A 27,974-nucleotide genomic window follows, 5' to 3' on the forward strand; every position below is an offset into this window, starting at 1 on the left:
TACTATCATCTTCTTCATTTATTCAAAAAATTCACAAAAAGCTGAAATACAATCCCCACAACTTAACAAATTCAAAGTGTATTTGAGAAGACAAACGAATAAAAATAATAACAGTTATTGGGAGGTAGGGGAGGTTGGGAAGACTATACTAGATTGTGTTCTGGCTTCTCTGTCAGACTTAGCTGGGATATTCTTTACCTTTTAGCAGACAAAAGAATAAAATACATACTTTAATTTAAATCCTAAATTATAAATACCAAAAGGGCAGGACAATGCCTTTGTACATTCAGTGCAGTCGTATGCCAGCACAGGATAAAAATTAATTGAGACATCAAAGCAGTTGGGTGGGACAGGGCATCTTTCATCTGTGTGATGGAGTAGCATGCTGGCTTAGGATAAAGCTTTATTCTTTGGTATCTGGTCCTAATTAAAACAGATTCTCAGGGCAGCCTCATGGCCTAGAGGTTAAGTTCAGTACATTCTGCTTCAGTGGCCCGGGTTTGGCTTCCAGGCACATGGACATACACCACTTGTCAGCAGCCATTCTGTGGCAGCGACCCACATGCAAAATAGAGGAAGATTAGCACAGATGTTAGCTTGGGGCAAATCTTCCTCACCAAAAAAAAACCAGATTCTCCACCAGCCACTCGAGAGTCAGCACACCCTGTTATTACAGTTGTGATATGCATTATCAGCATCCCACTAATTGCTACAAAATGGGCCAAAGATAAGACATTTATTTACCCAAGAAGAGTTTAACCTGTGTTTTGAAGTTTTTCAACAAGTGATTGAACATTTTAAGCAATATGGAACCTGACTTAGTTAAAAATGACCAGGATGAAATATGGAGCAATTATCTATCTGGCTACAGTTGAAGCAAAAGGAAAATATTAATCATCTTCATCCACCTCCTGCCTGCCTTCTCAGCATCTCTTACCCTCCCTGAAATGTGGCTTTTACTCTTTCTACTTTGGAAAGGACCTTCAAGCCACTATGATCTCTCTCCCCAGTTTTTACACATATTGTTCCCTCTCCAGAATAGTGCTTCTTAAACTTTAATGTGCATTTTAATCACCTGAGGATCTTGTTGAAATGCTAAGTAAGACTCAATACTAAGTATGAAATGATAAGTAAGTATGGAGCATGTCCTGAGATTCTAGATTTCTCACAAGTTCCCAGGTGATGCTGGTCCAAGTAGGAGCACGGGCCTAGAACACCCTGCCTGGCCCATCTTGGCCTAGCTGCACACATAGATTCTATAGATTGCTACAAAAAAATAAAAATGACAACCTCATCAACTACAAGAACAAAACAACAAACCCTTTCAGAGACCAATCAGCTTGCCAATGCTTTATTGCCAATTAATTGGTCAGGAAAGGGCATTAAACATGTGCATGACTATTATTGCCATATCATAAAGGAATGTTATTTAAACTCCAAAAAAGTAGGAAGGGCATAGTTTCAGAATAGAGGACAGCCTTTTGAATTGAACAAACTTAACTTTGTGAAAAATTCACTACATTGATCTCATTTTTAAAATTTTGTCCTAGACTGCGGACACTAAAAGCATTTAGGAAAAACTGACCTGCCTGAAGCCTGCTGAGCCTTTAAGTCTCAAGTCTAGAGTCAGCTTTTCTGAGAAGCCTTTTCTGATCCTGGATGTGGGGTTGGGTGTCCCTCTGCAGTACCCCAGAGATCCCTGTGTGTGACGCTGTCATCACCCTCATCACTATAATTGCTTGTTTACCTGTCTGGAGTCCCCAACAGTCCTAGAATATCTTTCGTCTACCTTTGTATCCCAAAGCCTTGAACACAGAAAATTCCTAGTAATTGAGTGAAGGCCTGAAATAATGGATCAATCTAACAATCTTCCTAGTGGATTCTGTGCGTGGTATGAGGTCAAGTTAGAGACATTTTTTGAAGTGGTCCAAAATTGTGATGTGAATGAAATTATAGAGAAAGTGTACATATGAAGAATCCTTTTATGTAGCACAGTTTTTTTTGAGAAGGCAGTTAAACGCATATATATCTTTTCCTGTTCCTTACCTTGAACGTGACTGGCCCTTTTCAACTCTTGCCTTGAACTGATCAAGTGACACTCTTTTCTGTGAACCTGCTGATAACATGAATTATCTCTTTGTTTTTCTGGTCTTCTGAATGAGGTATCATGAGCTTTAAAGGGTCCTTGTGATTTTTTAATCTGTTCCAATCCACTGGGCTCTTAGCTTTGTCAACACAAATGGATAGCAAATAAGCATTTCTTATGATAACTTTTCATTATTTCCTTCCACTTCTTAGCCACTTCTTAGTCTGTTGTGTAGGATAGACTTAGTTTGTTCTCCCAAAATAAACAGCTCATGCAAGTTAACAGGTTAAAGTTAATCATAAATTTGTTGACCAAAGGAATATATTGTGAATCAAGACAGACAAATATCAAGTATTAAAATGAGAAACGGCAAGTAAATCACTTGGCTAAGAATTATGTTCAACAATGGACTCAAAACCCTCTTTGTTCAATTATGATGATGGTAATAATAACAACTTAGTGTGTGCCTATTATATATATATATAAAATAAGTAACTAACACACCTGTAGGCATGCACATCAGTTCATCAGTTACTAGAAATTATTTCTGGGATGATATCACAGAAGACCTTTATTTTCTATATTATATATTTGTCTTAACATTTGTATTTATTACTATAGCATATATTTTCTGTTCTAAGCAGAAAAACAATTCAGAATTTAAAAAGAAAAAAAAAACTTTTACGAGAACTAACAACACTGTTGCCCACAAGTACAGTTTTTCCCTTCGCATGAAGTTTCCACAGCAAAGACGGCAAGTTTGTGTTGTTTTAACACTTTTAGCTGGTTGAAAAGATCACATCATAAATTTTTTTTTATATTTACAAATACTTTAATGCAATTACATAAGAGTTTTTAAAGTAAAGTATACATACTTTTGGGGATTTAAAATGCTATCAGTGATTTAGAAGAGAAAATTACCTAAAAGATTCTTAAGGAAACCTAATCTAGTAAATTTTGCAAAAAGGAGTAGATGTTGCTAACCAACTTAATGGAGACACTAATTATGAATTGACCTCTTCAATAAAGTTTCAAGGTACCTATTAAAAAAGCACATCTTTTAAAGATTCAATTCATCCTAATAAAGTAAAGCACTCCAAAACTAAATTTATACATCGATAATTTTTTAATGTAGCAATTCCGTGGTCTGTAGTCAGCTGTGGACCATCTGTTCAATTTTGACCATGTTACTATTACTGAAACGACAGCCCTGTTTCCCCTCTACTGCATCTTCACAAATCCATTTCTGCTCCAGCGCAATGTGGTGGGCATTAAAGTTGTCGAATTTCATCTAAAATTATAAGTAACTTACCATTTGGATATTTATTTGAATTTAAACAAAATTTTCTTTTCTTTCTTTCTTTTTTTTTTTTTTTGCTGGGAAAGATTCATCCTGAGCTAACATCTATTGTCAATCTTCCTCTCGTCCTCCTCTCCCTCACCTCACCCAGCCAAAGCCCCAGTACATAGTTCTATATTCTAGTTGTAGGTCCTTCTAGTTCTTCTATGTGATGAGGGGTGTGGTTCCATACCCGCAAAGTGAACCCAGGCCACCAAAGTGGGGCACGCCGAACTTTAATCACTAGGCCATCAGGGCTGCCTCTAAACAAAATGTTCTTAATTAAACCATTCATTCAATTTACTGAGTGCTTACTATGGGCCAGGTACTGTTCTGGCACTGTGATACATCACAAAGAGAACAAAGGTTCTTAGCTGCCTTAGAGAAGCTTATAGTCTAAATGGGAGAGACAATAAAAATAAACATGGTAAGTGGGTAAATTATGCAGCATTTAGAAGCTGATAGGTACAACAAAAGAGATGACATTTAGGATCACACCATGCCAACTCTCAGCACCAGATCTCAGTGCCAGAGAACCTATGTGTTCTTTAATAAAATGAGTTTTAGCGGTGTATTAGTCTGCTAGGGTTAATAATAAAATAATAAAATACTACAGACTGGTGGCTTAAATAGCAGAAGTTTATTTTCTCACGGTTCTGGAGGCTAGAAGTCCAAGATCAAGGTGCTGGCAGGGCTTGTTCCTGGTGAGAGCTCTCTTCTTGGCTTGTAGACAGCTGCCATCTCGCTGTGTCTTCACATGGCCTTTCCTCTGTGCACGTGTGGAGAGCTCTGGTGTCTCTTCTGCTTCTATATAGACCCCAGTCCTACGGATGTAGGCCCCATCCTTATGATCTCATTTAACCTTAATTACCTCCTTAAAGGTTCTATCTCCAAATATGGTCACATTGTAGGTTAGGGCTTCAACATATGACTTTGGGGGAGTGGGGAGGGGCAGACAATTCCATCCATAACAGATGGCATTTGTGATATGAGGGACACTCAAGTGTGGGGCCCAGGGCAGAGTTCCCTCTTGCCTAGGTTTAATGGCAGTGTTGAGGTAGACTTCATTGAGAAGGTGAAATCTGAGCAAAGACATGAAGGAAGTAAGGGAGTTATGTGGCTAGCTGGAGAAAAAGTATTTCAGGCAGAGGGAATAGCCAGTGCAAAGGCCTTAAGGCAGGAATGTGCCTGGAATGTTGGGTAAACAGTAAAGAAGCCAGTACGTCTGGAGAGATGGGAAAGTAGGAAGAGATAAGGTTATGGGGAACCAGAGGGTATAGAGCTCTGTAGGCCGTTGTACGGACTTTGGTTTGTACCTGAGTGAAATGGGGAGCCAGGGCAGGTTTCTGAGCAGAGGTGTTCCATGATCTGATTTACATGTCCATGTAGGCATGAAATTATTATTTGAAGGTATTTTGGGGTATAATTAATGTGAAATTATGCAAAATACATTAACTGCATCTTTTAAAATCTTGAACTTATAATCTCATTTTAGAATCTAATTTTAGAGTCAAATTATCTGGAGAATTTCCCACTTACAAAGTTTGCCAGTGTGTGATGTATACATAGGTAGGTCTTCCTCCTTGGTATCTATTACTTTTTCTCTATTCTTTCTTCTATTGTGTATACTTGATTACAGATTTTTTTTGTGTTCATTTGAAATCTTTTAAACTAAGTTTATCTAATATGTATACTTAATATGGATGTCCTAAGATACTCTCCAACCAAGTCAAAACTGCAGCAGCTTGGTTAAAATACTTTATGATTCAGATATACAGACAAAAAAGTAGTCACAAATAACATCACTTTGTGCCTTTTAGAAATAAATAATACTTTGAGGGTGAATTGTGTACCATTGTCACATAAAGTCTGTTTCATTCTCTTTGGGTTGAATGAAATCATGATTATCTGTTCTCTTCCATTCAAGAGAAAACAGAAATTGATGTGTTAGCTAACAATTCTGTGACTTCTGTTGTCCATTAAAAAAAAAAGAGGTCTATTTGAGATTTGTGGGTGACAGTTGATATGTAAATAAGAGTAGGTTAGTTCTAGGTAAAACTGTGAAATAGGCCAGGTTTGGCTTCCTCTTCTTCTGAGTTCAGGAAAATTCACACGAATATCTCCAATATCCAGGACAGTACCTAGACACCGTAGGCGCTCATTATCTGTTAAATGACGATTTCCCTGGGACATTTCTTTCACTAACTTGTTAGGAACTTCGTGCGCGGCCCATCCCTGGAGTATTTGCATTTTAAGATTGCCAGAGGAAGTGGGCAACCTCTGCCTAAAGCTATTAACTGCTAAAGGTTGAACTTCAGACGTCAGTGGAGAGATATTTTCAAGAGCGGAATTTTCCCCCGAGAGCCCCTTCAAACCACATCACTGGGCAACTATTTACTTTGCCTGTCATTGGGTCAGATGGGAGTTTGAGGTATTAAAAGTTGCATCTGGTGTACGGCCTTAGGATATAATATCCTGAACTATTCTATTTCTTGATACCTGTGCAAAAATTACTGGAATTGTTGATTCTAAAGCAATTCGAGTCAATTTGTAGACCATTAGCTTACAGTTTGTATTGTTAGGTAGGACTTGAACCCTGGACCCTCAGACCCCAAAGTTCAGCCTTCTTCCCAATACTTTTGACATTCCGCCAGAAGGCCTGTCACAGTGACTGGGTGGTAAGGAGGCTTGTCTTCTAAAATGACAAAGTGCCAGCAGCGGCAGCAATCCGTCAGCTGTATGCTGGGCCCGGCAGTCAGTGATGCAGCCAAAACATCCTTGTATTTAACCTACGGCTCCCACCCTCTAGAGGCACCGCTATTTTAGGGCATAAAACGCTGACAGCGCACGCTGTACATGAAATGTTCGAAGAGGGCTAAGTTGAAAATTACACATTTGCGTTAAATTAATTCTACGGTGCCTTCGTAAACCTCTTTACGTTGCTTGAAAGAAGCCTACAGTAACCCTTGCAAAATGACTTTTTCCAGGCCCCAGAAGAAGGCTGGCGTTCCTCGTGGGTACGCTTCCTCCCTCCCTCTCCTGGTCCCTTCGCATATTTCTTCTACCCCTATCCTCTGAACCTACACAAGAGGGACACGAGGACAGTCTGTGTTGAATGGAGGAAGCGGACGCTGCACATGCGCCCGACGCGTTTCAAACGGCGCTCGCTCTCCCCCGGGCCTGACGCAGCCCGCCTCTCGGGGCACCGGGACCGTGAGGATGCGGGCCAGGCCTCCTCTGCGCGCGGAGGAACCCCACAGCCCCCAACCCCGCGGCTCAGCCCGCCCTCCTCCCTCCCCCATTGGCTCAGCGGCGCCTCGCGTCACGCCTGCGACGGCGGCGCTGCCCGACCAGCAAAGGGCGGGGCTCGGGACACGCGAGGCGGGGCCCGCGCGCACGCGCAGGCGAGCGGGTCTGGGTCCAGACGGGGGGAGGGAGGGGGTGGTGTTCCCGGTTTCCCGGGTTACCTGAGGGGGCGGGGGTGGGGAGTTCGGTGGCGGCGGCGGTGGCAGCGGCAGCGACGACGACTCCGGATTCTCCTGGTGAGGGGGAGCGCGCGGCGCTGGCGGCGGCAACAGAGCAGGTAAAGGCGGCCGCCGGGTGCCGACGGTGACAGCAGAGTGCTTGGGATACCGGCCCCTCTCGGTGGCCTGGAGGAAAGGCGGCTTGCGGGTGTTGGCAGGCTGCCCGGGCTGGGGGTCGCGGCCGCCTGGCTGAGGGCGCGGGGCCCCCTGCCGGATGCCCGGCCCGAGCTGCTTCTCCGCCTCCGGGGCTCCGGGACGTCTCCCCGCGGCGCGGGCCGCCTTTGACAGCAGCCGAACGGCGGGCGGAGTTCCGTCCGGCCCCTCCGGACCTTTGCGGGGGCTGCGCGGCCATCCGCCACTAACTTTATTTCCCCGCGCGCGAGGGTCGGAGGTCGCGCAGGCTGGCGGCGATTTGCTGCTGTCTTCAGTTTGTTTGTTATCCTGTGCCGGGGCACCCCCTCCTCCCCGACCGGGCCCAGCCTAGCGGGTGGACGACTAGAGTTGACGGTGTGCCGCGCCACCACCCTTGCGGTTCCTTGCGCTCTTGTCCCGAGGTGCTCGCCCACCTGTCATCTCCCCCATGTGCCTTGGTCCGCTGCTTTTCTCCTGCCTGTGACACCCTTTGCCCGGGCGAGAGACTCTGCGGAGGTTTCCTCTTGAGACATCTGCCCTCTGTCCTGGACATCATTGGAGCCTGGGCTGAGATGCCCCTTCGCCTCTGGCGGGATTACACTGTATGGGAAATAACCCAGGAAGACCCCGGCGCCACAGTGTGGAGGCCAACGGGTTGTTTGGTGGTGGCGGGGATAAGCTCAGAGGATTTAAGAAACGCTTCCTCGCCCTGATTATTATCCGGTTAAACAAAACAAAACATTCCCTATATGCTCTGCAGACCATACACACCCAGGGACAGGACTTGGGAGTTGGTGAGGTTTGTTTTAAGCAGATAGAAAATTTTAAGGGAGTTGAATCTTGTGTTGAATACATTGGTGTTGAATTCGGACCAATGTTTTCTTGAGTAATGAATTTCGCTCGCATTTTCCCTAGGGTTTCTTTAATAGGTTGATAGGACAAACTGAACTGGGCTTTTCTTCCTGATGGTTCTTGGCTTCCACACCCAGAAACCTTATGCTAATAAAGATGTTGACTCTGAGCTTTCATTTTATAGATGTAGATAATTAATATGGGTATCTGTTTTAAAGAGCTTTGCAAGTAGCCAGCAACTTTTTTCTGATGGGCTCTTTGCTATCATCCATGCTGTTACTGCAAAGGTTGGAGAATTTGCAGAAGAGAGGGCATAAGAAGAAAATGAGTTACTATATAATTTACATAAAAACAATTTGTAAACTATAAAATCATATATAAATTTAGTAAATGCTTACATTCTAGTGGGAGGCCTCAGATAATGAACAAATACAGTATGTGCTATGTCAGATGGTGTTAAGAACGATAGAGAAAAAGCAGGGAGGAGGGAGGATAGGGAATGGAGAGAGGGGTGCAGTTTTAGCTACAGATAGCCAGAGAAGACTGCCTGGAAAGATGACATTTGAGCCCAAGACCAGAAGGAAGTGAGAAGGTAATCCATGCACCTCTCTAGGGAAGAGTGTTCAAGCAGAGGGAAAGGCATTTGCAAAAGCTTCGAAGCACAAGTGTACTGGGCATGTTTGAGGATAGCAGAGAAGCTGATTTGTCTGTGCTGGAGTGTGCAAGGTAAGATGAGTAGAAATGAAGTCTGAGGTAAGAGGGAATAGGGAATCAGGTTGGTTGAGGCCTTGTACACCTTTGTAAGGACTTGGGCTTCCACTCTGAGTGAAAAGGGGACTCATCTCTTTGAATCGAGGAGGGATACCATCAGACTTGCCTTTTAAAAGGGTCGCTCTGGTGGCTAGATGGACAGTAGACTTTGTTTGGGGCCAGGCGGGGAGGGGTTGGGCAGGAGCAGAAGCAGGGATATCAGTTCGTGGACTCTTGCCGTAATCCAGGCCAGAGATGATGTAGCTTGGACCACAGTAGAATTGGTGGAGTGGTTGATTTGTGGGAAAGATGAGGGTGGAGTCAACAGGAGATTTAAAAGACACCAAAATTTTGTCCTGAGCAAGTAGAAAGATGGGATAGACGTGTACTGAGGTGAAGTTTATGAGAAGAGCAGTTTGGTGAGGAAGAGGTTTAAGAGTTGATTAGAAACAATAAAATTAGACATCTAAGTGGAGATTAGTACTAGTAAACCTTAGTGACTTTGTATTGAGGACACTTTTTATATCATCTTGACTATAACAGGGACTTAATATTTTCACCCATAAACTGCCAACCTTTTTCCTGCTCATTTTCTTTTTAGTTCTTTCGACTAGCCTAGTCATTCTTTTCAGCAAATCTAGTTTTGTTTTTATTTGCTTGCTCAGAGCATCTGTTTGTTAGTGTCAGTTGTAGAGAAAGCCATATAATCTAGAATTTCAGAGTACCTTTTTAGTTTGTTGCTGTATTTAACTTGAACGCCTTCATCTGATTAATCTTTTTCTGAATTATGTTTAGATGCCTGGCTTAAGTTCACGAACTTTTTTTTTTAAGCCTCAGTAATCTTGTTATCAAATGTGGTTTCACTTCACTTGGCCATTTGTGAAATTAAAATGGAAATGACCTATATTTTTAATACTTTACTAATAGGTCAGTAATATACAGGGATCATCCCAATTCTTCTGTTTCATTAAAGTTGGCTGTTTCATTAAAGAGGGCCATTGCATGTTAAATGGAGATCTTTTTCATCAAGTAATGCAGTGTTTGGAGCAATAGAATTTGACCTGTAAAACTTGTATCAAAAATATATCAGGCTCAGGGCCAGCCCAGTGGCACAGCGGTTAAGTTTGCACGTTCCGCTTCAGTGGCCCAGGGTTCACCAGTTTGGATCCCAGGTGCTATACACCCCTTATCAAGCCATGCTGTGGCAGGCATCCCACATATAAAATGAAGGAAGATGGACACTGATGTTAGCTTAGGGCCAGTCTTCCTCAGCCAAAAGAGGAGGATTGGTGGCAGATGTTAGCTCAGGGCTAATCGTCCTCAAAAAAAAAAAAATAAATAATTATATATATATATATATATATATATATATATATATATATATATAAAATCAGGCTCGGGGCTGGCCCCATGGCTGAGTGGTTAAGTTTGCACACTCTCCTTCGGCTCCCCAGGGTTTCGCCGGTTCGGATCCTGGGCACCAATGTAGCACTTTTCCTCAGGCCGTACTGAGACGGCATCCCACAAAGCACAACTAGAAGGATCTACAACTAGAATATACAACTATGTACTTGGGGGCTTTAGGGAGAAAGAAAAAAAAAAAAAGATGGGCAGCAGATGTTAGCTCAGGTGCCAATCTTTAAAAAATATATATACATATATCAGGCTCCTAGAATTTAAGGTCTGCCCCTTCCATTAAGAACCGAGGTAATGAGCTAATATTTTTAAATGGATTTACAACCTAAATATATCCTGAAAGTATATAAAAATCTTTCAAATTAATAGCTAATTATAAACTGATCTTGAAGTTGATGGAGACACTATATTCTATTTGATACTACTATCATTTGCTGTTGCTTCTCACCAGTATTTGTCCTTGTACCTCTTAATCCTTCTGGGCTTGTTTTATGGTAATTGAGAGAGTTACATTTGGAAATTTTGAATGCTTTCCAGGTCTAACTGCTGGGAAGAAAGAAAAAAGAAAAATCTTATCTAATAATATGAAAGAGTAATGCTTAAAGTGTGATCATCTTAATTAATCAAGAAAGGAATCAAACAGTTTTCCAAAAGGCTAGTCATTATTGCAGTCAAATGTGATTCTTTGAAATTGAAACTCAAAAAGGATGAGGAAATAGCAGAGCTTCTAGCTACTGTAAATGAGGGGAAGAAATAGATGAATGATAAGATAGAGTACTACACATATTTTATACAACTGCTGCCACTTGTTTTTAAAAAGTAAAGAGAATAGAAGATTTTTGCCAGAAACATGAAGAATTGCATATTTTAAATTTAAAAATGGAGTGGGGGGAGGTGAAGCCAAGAAACTATACATTGAACATCTTGAAACTGATTCTTAGAAAAATTATAGACCAGATTGCTGAACAGATGCTTCATGATTTATGATTAGAAAAGAAAGCCCTCATTGCTAAGACCCAGAATTGGTTTTTTAAGAACAAGTCATATTAACCGCATGCTCACTTTGCCAAAGATATAATAATATTAAATAATCTTTGTAAGCACCTCACATCTTAGAGTTCATTCCCATTTATTGTTTCATTTAACCCTTACAACCTCCCTGTGAAGTGGTGTCAGATGAGGAGGGCCCCAATAGTGGGAGCCCTTGCAAGACACAAAGAGGACAGAGGTGGGAGATTTTAGAAAGGACTTGCTTAGATATGGGGTAAAGATGAGGGAGGGATCAAAGTGGGCTTTAAGGATTCTACATTATCTGGGTGAATGGTGATGCTGGTAATTGGTCTTAATTTTAAAAATACAGTTGGAGAAGTAGATTTGGAGACATGAAATTCATCAGTTCACACCACTTTGGTGGAAATAGTTGTTATATTTTCTTTGTTGGAACTGACTCAGACATAATTAAATTTTTGAAAATATATAGGTCTGGAACTTGGGAGAGAAGTCTGGAACAAATTTTAAAAATCTTCATTCATTTAGTAAATATATTCTTTCAAATACTTTTGGTAAGGAAAGGAGGACAGTGGGTGGAAGCTTGAGTGGGGAGATGTGATCAGGGAAGGTTTCTTTTTCTTTAAAGATGGTAGACTCAGGGACACTTAACTGGACTGAGGGAAAGGGGCCATTGAAGAGGAAAGAAAATTGAAGCCACAAGTGAAAGGAGATAATCAGACATAATCTCTGAGGAAATAGAAAGGTTGGGAACAAGAGCATAGGTGAAAGGGTTACCTTGAAGAAGAGCGGTGATGCATCTTCCTATTTAAAAAAGAAAAGGAAATAGGGAATAGGTACACTATAAATAAGTATCCAGGATGGCATCTCTTGTCTCCATGAAGCAAGGTTATCTGCTGAGATTGAGAAGGAAGAGCATGGGTTGAGGTGTGTTTGAGGGGAAAAGAAAAGTTACTATTGTGATTGGAAAAGGGACTTGACCAGGGACAATGACCTAATTGCTGAATAGTGATAAACACCCTTGAAGTCACAAATGTAGAAAGAGGCCAATCAGAATAGTTAAGCAGCTTTCTCCAGCAGCTCTTTATAACAGTACAGAAAGCAAATAGGCTGAACCTGGGTAGGGATTGGAAGGGAAGGTAGGATGGAGAACTTGGGTAGGGTGGTGGTATGAATCAAGAAATTGAAAGGCTGAACCATAGTATCCTGCTTGATTAAGGAAGAAAGCCAAGCCAAGATGGGGCTGATAAATGTGGAGAAGGAAGAATGTGAAGAATCTCAGTGAGTAAGCCGAGTAAAGGAAGTAAAGGAGTACTAGAGATGGGAAAATAGGCACATGGGATGTGAGAGTCGTAAATTTAAGACTGTGGAGTTGGAAAAATTGCAGGTGATGATAAAGGCCAGGATATGACCAATGATGGTGGGTAGCCAAGATTAATGGTATTAATTACAATAGTAATATTAGTAAAAGCTACTATTCATTGAGTACTTTACTAGTCACTATATTAAATGCTTTCCATAGATTATCGTACTTATTTTTCACAATTATTCTGTAAGGCACATGTTAGCTTCTCCATTTTACAAATGAGAAAACTGGGGCTCAGTGAGGTTAAGTAACTTTCCCCAAGGCACACAGCTGGGAAGTACTTGAGTCTTTCTAGCCCCAAAGCCCTTATGCCCTACTACTAAACCAAGCTAGCCTTCTGCCAAGTAGGGGTCACTGAAGAAGATGAAGTCAAAGAGCTCTAAATCCTAGTATGCTGAGATTAATTGTTATTACAGATAGTAAAGCCCCCAGAACAATAGATCTTGTGTGGAGAGGAAGACAGAGTTGTATGACAAAAAGTTCTCAGTAAATGGAGATGAATGACTCCAAGGTCAATAGGTGACAACTATAAATATATAATATAGCCTTAGAAGTGGATAAAACGGGGGGCCAGCCCGGTGGTGCAGCGGTTAAGTGTGCACGTTCTGCTTTGGCAGCGCAGGGTTCGCCGGTTCGGATCCTGGGTGCGGACTTGGCACAGCTTGGCACCCATGCTGTGGTAGGCGTCCCACATATAAGAAAAGTAGAGGAAGATGGACAGGGATGTTAGCTCAGGGCCAGTTTTCCTCAACAAATGAGGAGGATCGGCAGCAGTTAGCTCCAGGCTAATCTTCCTCAAAAAAAAAAAAAAAAGTGGAGACAATGGGATAATAATGATGCCCAAGTCACCTTTGGAAACCCGAATAACACTGACTTGTCTTCCTGGGCTGGGATCTGGGTGTATATAGTGATTTTTTAAGAGGAGGAGATGAAGTGATCCCTCTGTGTGAATGTAGAGGATATGGGAAAGTTTCCTAGTAATAGAACTAGGGTTTCTAAAAGTAGGGAGTAAAGAATCCAGGGAGGGAGAAGGATGGGTGGGCAGGTAGGGTGATCATATAGTTTATTGACCAAACAGTTGTTATTTTGAAAATGAAGCTATTAATTTCAGTAATAGTTACTCTGGGAAAACGGGCATAAACCAGGACTGTCCCAGGCAAGTGGAGATGGTTAGTCATATTAGTGATAGGTAACCAGAGGAGCTGTCACTTCAGAAAGAGGTTGTGGAGGCTGAGAAGGAATGAACTGAACCCTAAATTAGAGGGACGTAAATGGAGCTTATTAGCCTAAGATTATTCCCTCTAGCCCCGTGGTACTGGCCTGAAATGTTCTGGGTATGTCTCGTTTTATAAGGGTCTGGAGATTTGAAGGAAGTTCTGGATGCATCTTTAGATGAAGATTTGAAAGCCGTTAACATATAGATGATACTTGAAACCTTACAAGTGGATGAGATCATCAAAGAAGAACATGAAGAAAGGGAAGTGAGGGGGGGGAGAGAATCCAGAGGCTCACCAACATGAAGGAGCTGGCAAAGAAGAATCCAGCCAAGGAGACTGAGAAGGAGTGGTCAGAGGAGTAGGAGGAAAACCAAGAGATTTGGCATCTCACAAGTCAAGAGAGAAGAGAGATTTAAGAAATGAATGATTAATAGCCTCATTTGCTTCGTGTTCCTCAGAGAGGTCAAATAAGATAAGGACTGGAACGTGTCCATTAGATTGGATTTGGCGCTTAGAAGGTTATTGTTGGTAGTGGCCTGAGTAGTTTCGGTAGAGTAGTATGGGCAGAAGGCAGACTGCAGTGCACAGAGAGGGGAGTGGAGGCGGGAAGACCGCTTCTGGTATAGACTCCCCTGGTAATCTTGAAAGAGGAGGGTGGCAACAGGATTTTTTTTTTCTTTTTAAATTTAGGCAGTGAAGAAGCCATTGGAGATGAGGGGTTAAAAACTAAGAGAGAGCTGTAAGTCCAACCACTGCCTCCTGGTAATGTCTAGTCAGTAATTTTGTTGTCATTGAAAGACTGAAAGTAAGAGGAACTTCATAATAACTACAATTTGTCGGAAGCTGGAATGGGTGGGAAGAGTTGATTGAAAAGAGAGAATTCCTAATTTGGGTGAAATATTGGAAAGTGACATCTAGATTGTGGACTAACCCTAGGATTCTATTTTTTCCTCTACTTTTAAACTTTTTTGGGGGAATGGTTTAACCATGTTCCACACCCACAATTGTTATTGGGATGGTTTACTACTTTCTAGGGATTTCTTATACTTTTTTTTTTTTTTAAGTTACCTGTGTCTTTGTACATTGGAAATATTTTCTGGTTAAGTATATTTAAATTTTCTGTTGTAGTAGTGTTTGATTCTTGGCTGAATTTACTTTTTTAGTAACTTCTATTTATTTAGCATAAGTGAAATCAAATCTTTCTGCTTGTTTTAGTATTATGAACTTTTAAAGACCAGTGATAGTATATTAATTTTTTTCCTTTCTTTTTCCTCTTTAAGATTGCTCTGATTGTAATTTGCTACAATGGAATTTTTGTTAGTTCTTGTTCACTTGTTTGAGTTGCTTAGATGGAAGAATAGTCATAATTGCATACATATTATTTCAACAACATAATTATTATACTTAGTTTAGATGAGTACAAAATTAAAACAATGGTAAGAATGATTTCCTCTTTTATTATAGTAATGTGGCTTATTTGAAAGGGCAACAAAACTTATTTATCAGTTCATAAAATGCATTCATTGTTATTGCTTGTGGGCATTCATTCATTGAAGTGCAGAATTCAGTGTATCCTGACCAATGGTAAAAGGAGATTTTACTGGTGTAACTGTAGGACAGCTGCTTATATCCATCAGCTTGCTCTTATACTACTCTTTAATATTTACTTGTCTAGATTTTGTTGAACCTTTAATGCATTATGATTTAGAGTTTATTAAAAATTAAAATCCTTTGTCATTTTCTGGATTTCCTCTTAAAGATGCTTCTAAAGACAGTAGTGCTGACAACTATTCTTGAAGTTTTTTCTCTGTTAGCCTTGTTTAAATATTTTGGAGACTATTTCTAAGTCATACGTTCCACACTACTGAAATATCTTTATTTTCTCTTCAGCTTATTTTTAAAAAACAGAATTTCAGTAAGGTAGTTTTGACAAAACCTGATTATGCAAAATTTAAGGAAACATTTAGAATGTGTAATTTTAATCTTAATCTTGATGCTTAGTATTACTATATTACTGTTTTCTGAATGTTGTACTGTCATAAAGTTCACAGCCTAAAAGACATTTAGAGATGCTCTAGTTTTGTTTTTGTTTTTGTTTTTGTTTTGGTATGTGTAAGAAGAATGGGGATCAGAAAGATTAAGCACTTTGCCTGAGATCCTGAAGAGAGTTTGAGGCAAAACAGAAAACTGAGTTTCTTGACTTTTAGTCTAGTATACTTTCTACTATACCACCAACCTCTGGACATTTTAATGCATTTTAAGAAAGTAATCTCATAGCCGAGAGATACCGTACACATACATAGAAATGATAGTGTTTGTTTCTAGTTGGTAATTCATTTTTAACTGTAACCGTTTTTCTTCACATATGTCTGCATTTAGACCGCAGTGATAGGAACTAAATTGTGATGCTCCCCATTGTGGTAGAAAAAATATTAAGTATATGTTGAATTTGAAATGCATTTTCTCGGAAAGTGTTTAATATATTTTCCTTTTTTACTTCTGTTCTCTATCACTCCTAGTCCCTATGACCTTCTCTCCTACTATCCATCTTCATGGATGGTTAGGGAGCAATAGGTTAAGCAACCGGATCTCAGCTTGATCTCACTGTTATCTTTCTGATGTGAAATGTTTTGCAACAGTAAACACATTTGTCTGTAACTGACTGCCTCAACTAAATTGTTTTCTTTGAAAGAGAAGCTAGTTTTCATTGTGTCTATAAGAATTACGAAGGAATAAGAGGAAACTAGTACTGTCTATACTTGCAAGGTGTCTTTAAAGCTTGTAAATATCTGTGTTTAGGGGCTGGCCCGGTGGCGCAGCGGTTAAACTTGCACGTTCCATTTCTGTGGCCCGGGGTTCGCCAGTTCGGATCCTGGGTGCAGGCATGGCACCGCTTGGCAAGCCATGCTGTGGTAGGTGTCCCATGTATAAAGTTGAGGAAGATGGGCATGGATGTGAGTTCAGGGCCAGTCTTCGTCAGCAAAAAGAGGAGGATTGGCAGCAGATGTTAGCTCAGGGTGAATCTTCCTCAAAAAAAAAAAGATTAAAAAAAAAGATTAAAAAAATCTGTGTTTAGTATTTCTGAAACTTACTTTGCAGAATCTTTTACCTTATACAAAATATATATTAAAAAATATTGATCATTATGGTGTTGCCATATAAATTATTTTTATTATTTTCATTTCACATTCAGGATAAGGCTCCAAGCTGTGTTTTTAGTGTTCCTTTAGGAGGTATGGAAAACCATCATGTCTACAATTGATTTTAAAGAACTTTTAAACTGTATATTCTAAATTATAATATTTAACATAGGAAGAATAAACATCCAAGATTTTATTGCTGAAGTTGTTTGTTTTTAATCTAAAAAAATTTTGGTAAGGCTTTTAGGTGTTTCTGTAGTATTTTCCTTAGTACCTTAAATGCTTGCTGTGGAATGGAGAGAGGCTTTTGTAAATGTGTCTATTTATTTCTCAGAGTTTTAGTCTTGGGGAGATTTCCTAAAGGAATTTGAATGTTAAATATTTTCAAAGTTAGTATTAAGTGAATTGGTGTTTATTTATTGAGCTTTTGCCATTTGTGGCACAGTGTTAGGCACAAATAATTTTTTTTTTTTTTTTTAACAACTAAGGCCTAATTTCCCTTCTTGAGGAAAGTATAGTCTAGCTTGGAAAGAAATAATACAATACTGTAATAACAATGTAGTGAGTCCTAAGGTAGAGACATGTAGAAAAGTAATTGATTGGGGGTTAATGGGAATTTCTGTAGCAGCAGCACATGATTAAAAAAAAAATAGTGAAATCATGTTGAAAAAGTGTGTACCTTAAGGAGGAATTATGGGGTAGTACAGTGTGATATGAGATGTGTTGAGAGATTAGAAAGGTTAGATGGTGGAGGGAATTGCATAGCACCATAATAAGGAGTTGGGATTTTATTCCCTAGGAATTGGAGTGTCATTTATGATTTTAAGGAATGTGAGTGACATTTTTAGCAGTAGTAGAATTTAGATTGCATGGAAAATAGACCAGGCAGACTGACCCAGTAAGAGGTTGTTGGCATTTTAAGTGAGAGGAAATGGGCCTGAGTGTGCTTAGGCATAAGGTTAGAGGGGAAGGACCAAATTCAAGGTGATGATCATAATAGCTAATAATTCTTGATCTTCCTACAATCTGCCGTGCACTATGCTATGCATCTCATTTAATTTTAGTCTTCACAATAAAGTTAGTTCTCTTAGAAACTCGGTTTTATAGGTAACTAAGGCTTACAGAGAGGAGGTCAGGTACCCTAGGTCGTAGACTTAGCGAGTAGCAAGGCTATGCAGGGATGAACCAGCAAGCTGCCAAAGGAAGAATTGACTAGGTCCCAGATGAAGTTCTATTCTGGTTTCTCTCCTGAGTGACTGGATAGAGGCCATTAACTGAAACAGGAATGAGGAAGGAAGAATTGGTTTGTTGGAGGGAGGACTCAATGTTTGCTTTCAAGAATAGAAATTTATGTACAGAGTACAGTGAGATTACCTGGGTCTGATTCCTGCCTCTGACACTTAGTAGCTCTGTGACTTTGAGCAATTGCCTAACCTCAGTATGCTTCAGATCCAAACATGTGACAAATAGGGATGTAATTGTACTTATGAGATTGTTATGAGGATTAAACCGACTGCTATAGTAGAGCGTTTACTCTAGTGCCTGATGTGTCATAATCAGTCATCATAGGTGTTAGCTCTTATCATCATCATTATTATCATTATTCTATAAAAATCCAGAGATCTGTTTTGAATATGGATAAGCCATTCAGTATAAAACTTATAGCACATTCCTTCTGGCAGGGATATAAAGCCAGGGGAGATGATTTACCTGGATGGGCCTTCATAGTTTCCTTTGGTGCAGCCTCGCTATAAGCCCAACGTCTCAGAATTTTCATTTTTTTATGGTGCTTATGACCAAACGTAGGTTCTTCTCAGATATCTGCTTGCCCAATTTGTTTGTTTTAGGGAAAATGAACTGTTTGTTGAAGGGCTTAAGTTTGATACATTTTGGTGTGACTTCCTTTGAGTTTCCTTTACAATTCTACCTTGCTACACTGTGCCTGGGTTTCCTTTATTTCCTCGTCAGCTTTGTCATACGAGGAGCCAGGATGACCTCTCCCCTCTGGGCCAGTCACAGGTTTCAAGGCAACTATAATGGAGAATGTTAACCAAGTCTTCATGGGCTTGAGGAGGGGGAAGGAAGCAGGTGGTGGTGTTTGTCAACTCCCTGAAATATGAAAAAAATAGTATGTACACTTTTCTGGGGCCATTGCTTTCTTAGATCTCCCCTCTCCCCCCGCAAAACCATTGCCCTTTTTTCATTTTATTGTTTCTTTATTTGAACAGCCCATACAGTTCTACATAAATTGAAAATATTTCATTCAACATATTTCTGTATTTTGTTTAGCCTAAATGCATAATATAGAATGAAAGTAGAAAGAGTACAACTGTTTTTTCCCCACATTTACTGGCTAAGGATTATTATAGTCCTACATTTTTAATATGGTACATCTAGGTCAGAGTCAACTTTTACTCCTTTTGTGTTGCAATTCCAGTTAGAGCTGAAAGTGTTACTTCTTGTTAAAATGTAAGCACTTCTTTCTAGGAGGAGCAGAATCTTTTTTTTCCAATTCATTTACTTCTTGATGTAAACGAGAAATGTGAAAACATACAGGAAAATATAATGTGAAGCAGTGGAACACCTTGAGAAGTTTGGGGTGGCAGGCTGTATCGCCTGGAGGGGTGTAACAGTGTGGGACAGAGAGGCGGGATCACTGCCTGCTTACCATTACGTCAGTCCCAGACCTCACCACTAAACTGCTCTGACACATAGCTTTCGGAAAGTAGTTTAGCTGAGAGAAGGCTCTCAAAAACTTCATGCAGTACTAAGAAGAATATTGGGTAGGAATCTGAGGACCTAGCTATGAAGTCCTGTGACTTTTGGGAAATCTCTTGACCTCCATTTGCCTTAAAGTTTTTTTTTTTTTTAAAGATTGACACCTGAGCTAGCAACTGTTGGCAATCTTTTTTTTCCTTCTTCTTCTTCTCCCCAAAACCCCCCAGTACATAGTTGTATATTCTAGTTGTGAGGGCCTCTGGTTGTGCTATGTGGGACGCCACTTCAGCATGGCTTGCCAAGAGGTGTCATGTCCATGTCCAGGATCCGAATCAGCGAAACCCTGGGCCGCTGCAGCGGAGCTCGAGAACTTAACTACTCGGCCACGAGGCCGGCCCCTGTAAGCTTCTTATCTGTAAAATTTTTTTTCTTTTTAAAGATTTTATTTTTTTCCTTTTTCTTCCCAAAGCCCCCCAGTACACAGTTGTATATTCTTCGTTGTGGGTCCTTCTAGTTGTGGCATGTGGGATGCTGCCTCAGCGTGGTTCAATGAGCAGTGCCATGTCCACACCCAGGATTTGAACCAACGAAACACTGGGCCGCCTGCAGCAGAGCACGCGAACTTAACCACTCAGCCACGGGGCCAGCCCCTCTTATCTGTAAAATTTTGAGGGAAGTACTAAGGTCATTTAACTTTGTGAGTGTTGATTCCAGAATAGATTCTCATTATCAAATCATTCATGAAATGCAAACTCCCCTGCTGTTTTTCTTTACTGGCAGTGAACTTGTTACTTACTTCAATGGTAATTGAAAAAACTTCGTTTTGAGTATGGCAGCTACTTCGTATGAATGGTTGTCTTCTGAAGGTTCATTTCTAAGGTGGTTGTTTAGAACGTAAATGATTTGCCCTTACAGACAATGTTATATGAAGTGTTTTTATCCATAGGGCTCTTCTTCTCCAGGCTGTTTTAGGTTACACTATACCTGAATGTGGCCTTGTGAGAGAACCCTGGGAAGAAGGTCTGGGGAAGTGCAGATTGCCTCATGAAGCTTAACTGGCTTACTCTTTGCCTCACATGCTGCTGCCCTACTTTTGGAGCCCTTGCCCAGATCATCGTGGCCACCGCAAATGGCTTGAAGGCGTGGGAATCCCCTCTCCCCTTGCCTGATAGGCAGGGTGCTGGGGGAGGGTGGGGTAGAAATGTGTTGCTAGTAATCGAAGGTGGAACTCTGAATTCATTTTCCCATGGGGGCATGTATTACTCAGACTCCATGGGCTCTGGAGTTCAAAGCCTTAACGACATTTCCTTCGTGATGCCACATTAGTGCCCAAGGAACTGGAGACCACAATGCAAACTTCATAAGGATGTGTGACATCCTGACTTCCATTCGGAAGTTCTTTAGTGCAGAATTCAGAAAATCAGGTTCAGTGTTTGTCAAGAAGGGCCTGAGCTCTAAACAACTGCTATCATCTAAACGACTGTTGTGAGTTCTTTTGAAGTTAATTGGTTCAATGAAAGTTGAACATCCCTCCAAGTATGGTGAATTATCAGTAATTAGGGGGTTGTGATTTGTCTTGTGGAAGTTTTTAATTTGTGAAACCATTTGTCTTATTGCTAAAGTGGTTTTTATGGATTCTCTCATTCAATTATTTAATTTAGAACTTTGTTAAGGTGTCATATCCTTCCCTAATCCGCATTTTAAAGTCCAAAATTTTGTTAAAACACCCATTAAAATATATTTTAATTTTTCATTTTCAATGACTATCAAATTTTACTTCAGTTTTCTCAAGAGAATATTTATTATCCACTATAGCATAGGTTGTAAACATCCTTATGTTAATAAAAAAATGTGGTATGCAAATAGTATCCTAGCGAACTTTCTGTTTTAAATGTGTAGTTGGGGAATTATTCTAGTGGTTATTGTTTAACACATCTAGTATGACCAAAAATTTACAAGGTAAAGCTCAGATTAACAGATATTTGCTTGCTTAAATATTGTATAATTTAATTCAGCTCATGTGCCTTAACTAGCTTATTCCTTAGAATTCTGTTAGTCTGAACAAGGTCAGGTCATAGTCTCTTCTCTCCTCCCCCACCCAAGTTTCCTGCATTTCAAACATATAGCTCTGTGTATATAGTTATAGTTACGAAAGTTTGTAGAGAGAGAGATTTTTCTTTTCTTTTCTTTTCTTTCCTTTTTTTTTTGTGAGGAAGATTCGCCCTGAGCTAACATCTGTTTCCAATCCTCCTCTTTTTGTGCTTGAGGAAGATTAGCACTGAGCTAACATCTGTGCCAGTCGTCCTCTACTTTGTATGTGGGACGCCTCCATGCATGGCTGATGAGTGGAGTAGGTCCACACCTGGGATCCGAACCCAAAAACTCTGGGCTGCCAAAGCAGAGTGTACAGAACTTTAACCACTCAGCCACCGGGCTGGCCCCTAGAGAGAGATTTTTAAATCTTGTTTCCAAGTGTACAGATTGCAGGTGAACTTGAGTAAAGGTTCTGGATGACATTTAGAGATGGTATTTAATGTTAAGGAAACTTCCTTGCCTGTTGTCTAATTTTTAATTGACCTAATAGAAAGGCTGTCTCTTCTAAACTTGGTTATTTTAGTTCTAACTAATTAGCTCCAAAAACATATAACTCCAAGACAACTGTCATGGAACCTAACCATGGGACTTTGGACCTATGGGCTTCAGTTTTTGTCACGTGTAGAATGTAGGATTGGAGAATATGATGTCTAAAGTTTCTGCCATTGTGAAAATGTGTGATCCTAACTTGTTTGTGTTCATTCCTTTATTCATGTCATTTATGAAGTGATATAAATAGTGTGATTTTTTTCTCCTAAGGTTTTTTGATTTTTACTGATGTGTTGCAAAGAATATATGAAATCATTGGGAAAGTCACTAATCAGTCTATAATCAATATGTATTGAACTCTGGAGAGATGAGATTTAGCATAGTTAAGAGTCCATATCAATCAAGCCTATTTTCAGGAATTCTGCTTCAAATTGTGGCAGATTCTGATTCAACAGAATTTATTAAGTACTTATTACTCTGTACATTATTTTGTTTAGTTCTCAAAATAGTCCTCTGATTTATAGCAGTCTCCTCCTTTTTGGCACATAATATATTTTTGAAAAATATTGTTTCCAGTGGTAATTTCTCTAATATTGTTGTAATTTAGAAATTTAGGCAAGTATATCATAGTACTTTGAGTTGGAGTCTACCAGGATTTTTGGCGTTTGGTGAGAGATTGGGAATTGAGTCCCTCAGGTGTTACTGTTTGATGAGGAAAAAAGTATGCCTTCTAATCAGGCTATAAGAATAAAGTTCATTATTATAACATTTTTTCTTGTCGTTTTCCCTTTATTGCTTCTTTTCCGGAGAAGTCACAAGGCAGGGAAAAGGCAAAATATACAGTTGCTCCCTGCTTTTATTTTGAACAGCTCTTTGGAAACTACATCGTCATAAAGCAGAACATCAACACCTCCCCACAAACTGTTCTGTGAGGAGAGGCTGCAGTGGTCTCTTTCTTCCTCCAGATGGCACTCTCCGTTGTAATGTGTTCAGCTGGTGCTGAGCATTTTAAAGAGAACTGTGACATTTACCGAGAATGTTTATATGTTGTTAGAGAATCTCTGAAGATCCACATATCGACTCGGTGGGATAGACATTGTATAGAAAAGACAGCCAGACTTCACACAGCTCTATGTGACTGGCTAGTAATTGCTAGATTCCCAATCTGCCCCCTTTGTTTTCACCAGTGTCACAATGATAACTATTTGACTATTCAGAACCGATTCAGAAACTAGCGAAAATAGAATGAGTAAGCAGATTAATAAATATTTATTGAATAAATAAGAAATATTAGTTGAATGAATGAATGAATGACTGAAAAAGGGAACTGTAGCACAATGGATTCTTCCTTTCTTATCACCATGCCCACTGGCTGTTTGACAGTTCTTGAGGAAGAAACATGGTGATCTAGGGAGCACTTCTTGCCCTATTGTTGAGCTTGAGATTTTATTTTCAATGGTAGATGTCATGTCAATGGTAGCACTGACTAAAACACAGAAGTGACAAGGTATTAAAAAATGTCTAAAAGTGAAGAATATCGATAGTAATGACTTGGTGTAGGGGGCAGGTGTAGTAGTTCTGTATGTCAAGAAGATAAATGTGTGAAGATCCACAAGACTAAGGGTGGTGGCTTAATTCTGTGATCTTTTGGGTAATAGGTTGTGGAAATTAATCACAGAACCAGAACAGAGCTAAGATATCAAAGTCAGTTGTCCACATGTCTGTGGGAAGTCTCACTCAATCAAAACAGAGCCACTGTTGACTTATTTTATTGACCATTTCATTTCCAGAAGGTAAGGGAAATAATCAAGGGAGCTGATACTCTGAGCCTGATTTTGACACATTGTGAGGGCTGAATTAGACAAGTGAACATAATGGGAATCCTGAGAGAAAGGCCATGTCATTCATTCAACAAATTCAACAAATGACCGAATGCCTTCTATGAGCCATGTACTGTTCTAGATGCTACAGATTTAGCAGTAAATGCAACAGACAAAATCTCTGTCATCAAGGAGCTTTCATTTTAAGTGCTTACAATGATCTGTTGTCTGAAAAACTAGCCTCATGGTTACTTAACTGCAGTGACCTTAACTTTCACTTCACTTCAGACACTTACCTGCAGGGTCACACTCTGGGTGTTGTCATCATCTGGAACTGCTTGTTCCTGAAATCTAAAAATTCCAAGATCCTTCTTTCCCACATTTTCTGTTCTTCAGTCTCCTAGGGATTGATTACCTGTATTTTTCCTGTGTATCAACATTTGCCTGGCCTCCTTCTCTTTCCTGTCCAGCCTGTATCCCATTTTGACCACATGGATTGTTTTCTCACCTGTACCCTTGATTGTGTTCCACTTGTGCTTCTGCTGCCTCCACCCACCAAAACTCCCATTTCTAGATCAGTGATACAATCTGCATTCCCTACTATTAGATCAAAGTAGCTGAATCCTGCTGGAGAATCTCAAATATCAGGAAAATTGATACTACCAGAAATTGATGGTTTTCAGCCTCTACTGAGCTCTCAGCCCACTGGGAAATCATTTTATTTATCCTTGGCCACTACTCTTTCCATTCTTGTTTTCCTGCTTCTCATTTTGCATTTTGACACCAAATTTACTGTAATTCTCTCAGAAATTTGACTTGAGCTGCTCTTTCTGTCTGTAATGACTTTCTTCCCTCCTTTTCTTCCTTTACCTGTTCAACTTTTCTCAAAGATTGCCTCCTTCATGAAGCTTCCCTGACCACTGAAATTGGGTTCAGTGCCCCTTATCAGTACACAATTCCCTGTGTATTGTTTGCCTTTGCCATCATAATGTGATCTTCTTGGGGGCAGAAACTGAGATTACTTCCACATTTTGTATTCTTAGTGTCTGGCACAAAGTGCCAAATGATAGCCAAATGAATAAATAATAACAGGAAGAAGAGAATGAAGCAAAGCTGGAATATAGAGAATTGGGAATAAAGAGTTCCTAAATTTCAAAGAAAAGATAGGTGAGATGCCACAAAAGGGAAAGTGGTTCTAAGGTGGCCATAGACAGAGTCTTTAACGAACAATTGGAAATCGTATGTGAGAAAAAGGGGTAGGTAAAGTGGCCAAGTGAACTCAAATTTAAAAATAACATGTGCGGAAGAAGGAAAGAGGGATATGAAACAAACAAAAAAGGATATAGATATAGCTCTCTCATAGAAAAGAGGAACACAACCCTATGAGAATAATGAGCTGAGGTTTTGAAAAAGGTTAAGGCTGACCTTTTACATTTTATATGCAGAAAATGAAAACAACAAATAATACATTCATTTAAACAAACTGTCCTTATAATTGGATACAGAGAGTAAATGAAACTTCTCAGCTTCTGTTTTCTTTCTGTCTTGTCTGACATGAAGAATGATCTACACACCAACTAATAAGGATGTAAGTAAGAATATTAAGAGGAGAAAATTTAAGCCCAAGATTGGGGAGGAGTTTGTACCAGAACCTCTGGCTGCTCTAAATGAGTTCACATCTCAGGTTCAGGTTCTGAGAAAATTTGTTAATGTTACTGATGAACTAGTAATCTTTGAGTAATTGCGGTGAATTTGAAAACTTTTAGAAGACCGTGGGGGAATAAACTTCCAAAATTATAAAAAAGAATGTAGATTCCATAGATCTTAGTGAGCTTGATGTTACTTCCACAAAAGATTCGAGAGATCATTTTTAAATATATGCAAATATTTACATAAGGAAAAGATGAGCAGTCAGGTTATGGGGTTTTCTAAGAATAATTCATTCCAGATAACCCAGTTTTCACTTTAGGCAAGCATGCTACATGTACCGATTAGGTGAATGCTGCAGCTGTAATATTTCTAGATTCCCATAATATATTTGACATCATCTATTCTGTCATTCTAGTCTTGGAGACATGATGGAGAATTGGACTATAGCATGGGTTCGTTATGGAACAACAGAATTCAATCTTAGTTACTTATTGTCAGCCTCTCGGAAGTCTCTTAGGGGCTGCTGGTTTTGACCTTGTTCCACTCGTCAGTTTAACACCTGCTTCCACTTCTCACTCTCAGCTGGTAACCTTGCAGTTTGTTTCACTGAGAAAATAGAAGTATCCAAACCTTGGTCCTTTCACTGCCAGATATACTCATCTTCCTGCATCTGTACTCATGTACTCTGTCATCCTTCGTATTCCTTTAGATGAACTGTCACTGTTCCTAGATCTTATACATTGGATACTCTTTATTTTGCCTACCCTTTGTTCATGGAATTATCTCCTCTCATTCTAATTTTTCATCTATTTTTCCTTTCTCTGTTGGAGAAACATGCTATACAAACATGCTATAATCTCTCTCTCTTTTTAAACCTCCCGTATCCCAGTCTCCTTCAAGCTAACACCCATATTCTTGCTACCTTTCATGGCAGAACTTCTCAAAAGAGCTGTCTAAACTCCTTGCCTCCATTTCCTCACCACTCTTTGCTACTCCACTGAGACTACAAGTCTTGGACAGGTTTGTCAGTAACTTCGATGTTTCTAAATCCAGTGGCCAGTTCCCAGTCTTCGTCTTACTCAACCTCTCAGCAATATTTCCTGTTTCAAGCTTTCTTCACTTGGTTTCTGAGAGGCCCCACTCTCTTGATTTTTATTCTGCCTTACTTGTTCCTTCTCGGTCTTCTATGGTGGATTCTCCTCCTCTCCCTGACTTGATGACGCTAAGCCCAAGGCTCAGTCCTAGAATCTCTTCTCTGCTCCATTTATACTCATTCTCTATGTCCCCACTCTTCAGACTTTAGCCACTAGCCACAGTTCTATCATTGTGGAACATTCTATTGGACAGCACTGCTCAGGGTTATTTCATCCTTCTAGTCCCATTAAAATACATCTATATGCTGATAACTTCCAAATTGATTCACTAGTTCCAGCCTCCCCTGAACTCCAATTTGGTATATACAAATGCTTACTTGGTTTCCAGACACCTGTCAAAGTTAACATGGCTAAAACAGAACCTTATTTTCCCTCCCATCCTGCTCTTCTGTAAGTCTTACCTATAAGTGGATAGTGCTGTTCTTCACACAGCCTTTAAAAACCTTGTGGTCTTTTTTTTGGTTAGGGGAGGGAAGGGTGGGCAGGAAGGAGACTTCCTTTCTTAGGGAGAAACAGTTCCAGGGGAACACTTCTATTTCCTCTTTCCACACCTTACTTCAGTCACTGAGAAGTAGGAGTGAGTGCCTTTTCTCACTCTTTGTAGTAATTTTTAACTTCTCTTTTTCTTTTGCACTCAGTATCCAATGCGCCAAACATGTGCTAATCTCAAAGCCCAGGAATACTCTTCTTGGATACCCACAAGGCCCATTTTCTTACTTCATTCAGATTTTTGCTCAGATATCACCTCTTCAGATATTTCTTGTCCACCCTATCTAAAATAGCACTCTGTCACTCTGTACCCTTCTTCTGTTCTCCTTTATTTTCATAACACTTACCACTGCCTGACATTACAATGTTTGTTTTTCATCTGTCTCTACCCCACTAGAAACCATGAGGGGTAGGGATTTTATTTTTTCTCTGTCCCCAGTGCAAAAAATAGTAGCTGGCATATACTAAATGTTCAGTAAACATTTGTTGAATTAAATGTCATATTGATGCAATTTCTGATGACATAAAACTAGGTGGTGTAGCTAATACATTGTCAGTTTTTTGCTTTTTGTTTTTGCCATTCATGTTTTATCCTTTACCAGTCACCAGTATTAGAGAAAATGAAATCTATTTTTCTGAGAAGGTGGTTTATATCATGATAGGTATTTAGTTATTATGCTTTTCATATATGGTAAATTTTAAGAATACAAAAATTTGGGGGCACTGGGCT

The 27,974-nt window shown here is 39.9% G+C and overlaps 2 protein-coding genes across 3 annotated transcripts in view; one reads left to right on the plus strand and one right to left on the minus strand.

Moving 5' to 3' along the window:
* Positions 1-4,043: 4,043 nt before the first annotated feature.
* Positions 4,044-10,203, minus strand: LOC138918345 (uncharacterized). The gene is made up of 3 exons (XM_070239542.1): positions 10,120-10,203; positions 6,893-7,429; positions 4,044-4,249 (listed from the first exon to the last, which is right to left on the minus strand). Exons 1-3 carry the CDS (start codon positions 10,201-10,203, stop codon positions 4,103-4,105), a joined length of 768 nt encoding a protein of 255 aa, XP_070095643.1. The 3' UTR covers positions 4,044-4,102.
* LYST (lysosomal trafficking regulator) overlaps positions 6,781-27,974 on the plus strand; it is a 180,101-nt gene continuing 158,907 nt past the window's right edge. For both annotated transcript variants that reach the window (XM_023634282.2, XM_023635402.2), the window contains exon 1: positions 6,781-7,008. The gene's annotated coding sequence lies outside the window, so the exon portion shown is untranslated. The remainder of the gene's footprint in view (positions 7,009-27,974) is intronic.

The sequence above is a fragment of the Equus caballus genome, chromosome 1 (assembly GCF_041296265.1).
Source record: "Equus caballus isolate H_3958 breed thoroughbred chromosome 1, TB-T2T, whole genome shotgun sequence".
Classification (NCBI taxonomy): domain Eukaryota; kingdom Metazoa; phylum Chordata; class Mammalia; order Perissodactyla; family Equidae; genus Equus; species Equus caballus.